Consider the following 6,000-nt stretch of genomic DNA (forward strand, 5'->3'; position numbering starts at 1 on the left):
ATCAAATAGAGCATATTTTGAAAGGATAAACAAACAAACAAAAAAGTATATATTTTAGAGTCTCGTTTATTTTTTAGTTTCTGTATTTTGTGTTTTCTGTTTATTTACCTTTTTGAATTGCATTATGATTTTGATGTTGAAAATTCAACTCTACAGTTTAACAAATTGACTTTTATAGACATTTTATTAGTCTGAAATAATATAAAATATAAGAAATAATATAATGAGAAAAAAGTCAGAAATAAATAACAGAAAATGTAGTGGAAGTTTATTACAAGGTTGTTTAGTGTACTATACAACAACAACCCAGACAGTATATCACTTTAAATAGTTAAAAATATTTATAAAAGTCACTTTTTCACAATTTTCAAGATTAAAAGTTGTTGGAAGTAAAATCAATGTCCCATAATGCAATTCAAAAGCATAAATATATGAGGAAAAATCATGAATCACAAAATAATGAATGAAATAATTCACGGATATTATTTTACACTGTAAGAGATGTCATGTTCATAACATTGATTGAACATGTAGTGATGTATTAATCAATTTTATCTGATTTCAGAAAAAAGAGACGTCCGTTATGAAAAAGAACAATGCGTATGCAGTCGCTGTGGCAAACTACGCACCCCACATTGCAAAGGACTCTGCTTTGCCCACTGTCTCTAAAAGCGCTACACCAGAGCCCAGTAAAGCACAACCGGTGGCCAAAGAAACAAAGAAGACCTTCAACAGCGTCAGCAAGATCGACCGTATGTCCCGCATTATCTTTCCAGTGCTCTTTGGCAGCTTTAACTTAGTTTATTGGGCAACATATCTTAACAGAGAACCTGTAATTAAGAACATGGTACCCTCCCCGTGAGCCACTAGCTATTGCGAAATACAATCAATCACAGTATAATACATGCAAAACAGGATACATAATATAAAAAATCTAAAAACCAAAATTTTGTACAAATTCCTCAGTGTTCTTCTGATATTTCTGTATCACAGCATTCTAAAGTGATTGCTCTTTGCAGCCTCCTTAAAATCTCGCCACTGCCAGGACAATTTAGCATACTTTAACCGGACAAATCAACTTTTTTTCACAGCTTTATTTTTGTATGTTGTGGTGTGTTTAACGGATTTCCTTGCCTTTTTATGCAATGTTTACTGGCATTTTCATACAAACTGCATACGTGTGTTTTTTATGTACGTTTGTGTGTTATATATTTATAATATTTTATCTTGCATTTAAGCAAAGTGTTTGTCTATGTCAGTATTTCGGGTAAAACGTGAATAAGCTCACAGCTATGGTGCATGAAAAGCTATGTTTCCATCCACATGCTTTTGGGATATTGAACAACAATGTGATCAACATTACAAAATGTGTGTTTAAAAAAATAAGCTTTTGTTTAAAGGAATAAATCAATAATCAAAATCAATAAATCAATAGCTACCAGCACTAAACAAAAACAAAATGAACACATGAAGACTAAGAGATCTTATGAAGCAAAGAGATCAATCTGTGCAAGAACATTAACATTATTGAACCACAGATTTACATTTTTGGGTGAACTGTCTTTTTAAAGCACATCTTTCTTTTTTTGCAGTAAGAAGACATGCATATAAACTACAATGGAAACATATTGAATAAATATTTTGATGACAAAAATCTGAATTATGATTTATGTGCGGGCCACGCAGTGGCGCAGTAGGTAGTGCTGTCACCTCATAGCAACAAGGTCGCTGGTTCGAGCCTCAGCTGGGTCAGTTGGCCTGTCTGTGTGGAGTTTGCATGTTCTCCCTGCGTTCGCGTGGGTTTCCTCCGGGTGCTCCAGTTTCCCCCACAGTTCAAAGACATGTGGTACAGGTAAATTGGGTAGGCTAAATTGTCCATAGTGTATGAGTGTGAGTGAGTGTGTATGGATGTTTCCCAGAAATGGGTTGTGGTTGGAAGGGCATCCTCTGCGTAAAAAAACGTGCTGGATAAGTTGGCGGTTCATTCCGCTGTGGCGACCCCGGATTAATAAAGGGACTAAGCCGAAAACAAAATGTATGAATGAATGAGTTATGTGCATTAAAGGATTATGCAATTGGATTTCACCACCTAATTATTCAATTAAATATTTAAAACAACATAATTATTTAGTTAAATGAATGGTCTAATCTGCATTCCCAAACATTTGATATCTGCATGATATTTGCAAGATATTTTTTGTCAAGTAATTTGTTATGAATTATTTATAGATTTTTATTATGAAGAAAAAAGAGCTACAGTGGTTTGCAGCATCTTCATATGTATTATTAATAATTTACTCAACTGAAAGGGCAGATTATTTTTAAACATTCCAATATTGGATGGAAACATAGCTAAAAAACATTCCATGTTTATTGGAAATTGGTGGCTCAGCCTATATATTTGAGAAATGTATAATACGTTGCTCTGGGTACACTTCATTGCATGTTTCCAATGACAAATCCACTAGAGGGCGCAGTCTACATTTTTGCGAATCTGTAAAAAGTTAGGCTACGTTTTGTTATACATTTCAGATATACTTTCTTCTTGTACACATCATAGATAAGGTGGATTTGTATAGAAACACTTAAGGTTGGTTTATATTTCTTCGTCAAGCAATCGGCGTAACCCAAGGTGCATGCCTTGCGCATAGCCGTGCATTTTATGTTTCTCTGTATTGAGTTTCTTTGCAGGTGTTTTGTTTTTTCTAAACACTACCTTAACGTAATACGTTACTCAGGCTAAGTTTTGTCATATGTTTCAGATATACTTTCTTCTTGTGCACACTACCTTAATGTACAAGTAGCAAAAACCCGCACATTTAGTGGCAGGAACAGGCGGAAGTGCAACCTAATCATAAGGTAAACACAAAACAAAAGTTTCCATCTGGAGCTCCTCATAGAGACTCGAAACTTGTAAACAGTCACTTCTTCGGGCTCTCGGCCACTACCCAGCCGCTACCAAGGTGACCAATCACAGAGCTTACGCTATACGTCGTTGTGATGTGTAGTTTTTGAGAGGTGCACATCAAAGTCGGCGTCAGCAATGGTGAGGGATCTGTGATCGTGCAGAGGCTACGCCATACCATGTGGGTGCGCTTGATGCAGAGGCATAAATTGGCGAATCACCGACCTAAACCTATCCCTTAACTCAATGTTTACAAAATCAAACGTAAGAGCAAATTGCACTGGGACTACATAGATTTACTTTGATTTTACATTGCTTTTATCTTTTTTTGTGGAACTCTGCTTTACCAACACGATCACAGGGCAATTGGTAACTTTTTGATTTAGTGGCTAATTCGTATGAATATGCAAGATCTGATTCATACAATTTGCTTAACTCCCAATGACTCTTGGGTTTAGGGGTGGGGTTGGGTGCCATGACTCCATTTTAAAATTGTACATTTTCATATGAATTAGCCACTTAACAAAATGTAAAATAGTTACGTTTCCTCATGAGATCACTCTGCCAGACTTACACAGAACGTGCTGTATAACAAATACAACAGTATTAAGTGAGCTATGTAGAAAAGTGACCATGCCAGAAAAGTTTTGCAACTGGATATATACAGGTGAAAACACACATATACAATTAAAAAGCATACAGTTAATTGGTTTTGTGGGATTTATTTGATGTTGTGCAAAGAACGGCATGAGAATAATCCTTTATTTATCGAAAATACATGCCTGTGAATATTATTAGTGAAAAGGAATATACTGCCATACACTTGTTTTAGTGTACATAGTGTTCATTTTACTTACAAACAGCAGCCAAACGTATGTTTAATTGTGTTTTTGCAGTTTCACATATATGTAGGCTGAAGCACGTGTTCCCATTTAGCCTGTGTTGCTAAAAACAGTCTTTAAAGGAAGCAAAATGTAATAGCTTGTTTGTTTTGTTCTAGCTGCACTACAGTATCTGTCCAACAGACCACTGCACTTTTATATTGACTGATGTAGCATTTCAATTTAATCAAATAAGGCACTTTATTTGTTTATTGCATCAAATTTGTCTGCGTATTAGCTTTTTACACACACCACGCTCTTGTGCATCTAATCCTCAGCCATAAGCAATGCATCTTAAATGAAAGTGCACATCCACACCTCTTTTAAAGCTAAATAATTCACCAATTTTGTTTGAAGGACTAGAATGCATGATCCATGCACTTTGATCCACGAGCACAGCCATTAGCACTGCGTTTCAGCCACTTGTGTTTCTTTGGTTCATATTGAGTGGAAGCTGCAGATTAAATTTGGGCAGATTTACATATTTAATTTTGCTTGTCCTAAATAGGAGCAACATGTTGGTTTTACTGTATGTTATGCAATTGGCGAAGCTTTTAATGTCCAGGCCTCTGATGCGCATATTTGCTTAATGTTGCAACAGTAAGATAATGTTGTACAGTCAGTAAATGTCTATTGTAGCTTCACGGTTAATGCAGATAAAGGTTGTAATGGGCTACGCAGTGTGATGTATATGCCTAATGATGCCATGAAAATGGGAATCAAAATATACTGTTCGCTCAATATATCATGTGTCAAACATTTTCAGAGTTTTCATGAGTAACATCAACAATCTTGACAAGTGTAAACGCTTCGATGAACTACATGTGGGCTTACTTTTAGCAGCTTTTCAATTTGCCATTCTGTTCTCAGTTTCTGCCTGGGCAAAAAGACAGCTCCCCTGTTGACTGAAATAAAGTGTTGTCAAAGCCAACATGGTTCAGTTGCTCTGCTTTTGTGTGGGTGAACTTTCTTGCACCGTGTGGCTGTAAAATATCAAAGTCATACTTGTTCATAAAAAACAAAACTTGGCTTTGCACTGGGAGAACAATGGTAATAATTTATATGAAAGTGATTTTTATGTCTACATCTAACGTTTTTATTATGGTATTACTTTATTCACATGAAGTAAATTTATCACAAAATACTTCCTTGCCAACTATTAGGTATTATTACTAATTTATTTCAAATATATAAATTCATATAATATATACACTCACGGGCCACTTTATTAGGTACACCTTACTAGTACCAGGTTGGACCCCCTTTTACATTTATAACTTTCTTAATCTTTCTTGGCGTAGATTTAACAAGATATTGAAAATATTCCTCAGAGATTTTGGTCGATATTAACTTGACAGCATCACGCTGTTGCTGCAGATTTGTCTGCTGCACATCTATGATGTGAATCTCCCATTCCACCGCATCCCAAAGTTGCTCTATTGGATTGAGATCTGGTGACTGTGGAGGCCATTTGAGTACAGTGAACTCATTGTCATTTTCAAGAAAACAGTCTGAGATGATTCACGCTTTATGTCATGGTGTGTTGTCCTACTGGAAGTAGACATCAGAAAATGTGTACGCTGTGGTCATAAAGGGATGGACATGGTCAGCAACAATACTCGGGTAGGCTTTGGCGTTGACACAATGCTCAATTGGTACTAATGAACCCAAAGTGTGCTAAGAAAATATCTCCCACACCATTACACCACCACCACCACCAGCCTGAACCGTTGATACAAGGCAAGATGGATCCATGCTTTCATGTTCTTGACCTCGAATTCGGACTCTGCCATCCGAATGTCACAGCAGAAATCGAGACTCATCAGACCAGGTTACTATTTTTCAGTCTTCTATTGTCCAATTTTAGGTAGCCTGTACGAATTGTGGTCTCAGTTTCCTGTTCTTAGCTGACAGGAGTGGCACGGGATGTGATCTTAAAAGGAAGCCATTCCGACTCAAGATTTGTTGTGCATTCCGAGATGTTTTCTGCATACCTCCGGTGTAACAAGTGTTTATTTGAGTTACTATTGCCTTTCTATCAGCTCGAACCAGTCTGGCCATTCTCCTCTAACCTCTGTCATCAACAAAGCATTTGTGCCCGCCAAACTGCCGCTCACTGGAAATGTTCTCTTTTTCTGACCATTTTCTGTATACCTTACTAGTGATGGTTGTGCCTGAAAATCCCAGTAGATCAGCAGTTTCAGAAATACTTAG

The 6,000-nt window shown here is 36.6% G+C and overlaps 1 protein-coding gene across 1 annotated transcript in view; it reads left to right on the forward strand.

Annotated features, from left to right (window-relative positions):
- gabra2a (gamma-aminobutyric acid type A receptor subunit alpha2a) overlaps positions 1-4,717 on the forward strand; it is a 34,916-nt gene extending 30,199 nt beyond the window's left edge. The window contains exon 10 of the mRNA XM_009307207.5: positions 566-4,717. Coding sequence (XP_009305482.1) covers positions 566-862 — 297 coding nt within the window. The 3' untranslated portion in view covers positions 863-4,717. The remainder of the gene's footprint in view (positions 1-565) is intronic.
- Positions 4,718-6,000: the final 1,283 nt, after the last annotated feature.

Source organism: Danio rerio, chromosome 13 (assembly GCF_049306965.1).
Source record: "Danio rerio strain Tuebingen ecotype United States chromosome 13, GRCz12tu, whole genome shotgun sequence".
NCBI lineage: Eukaryota > Metazoa > Chordata > Actinopteri > Cypriniformes > Danionidae > Danio > Danio rerio.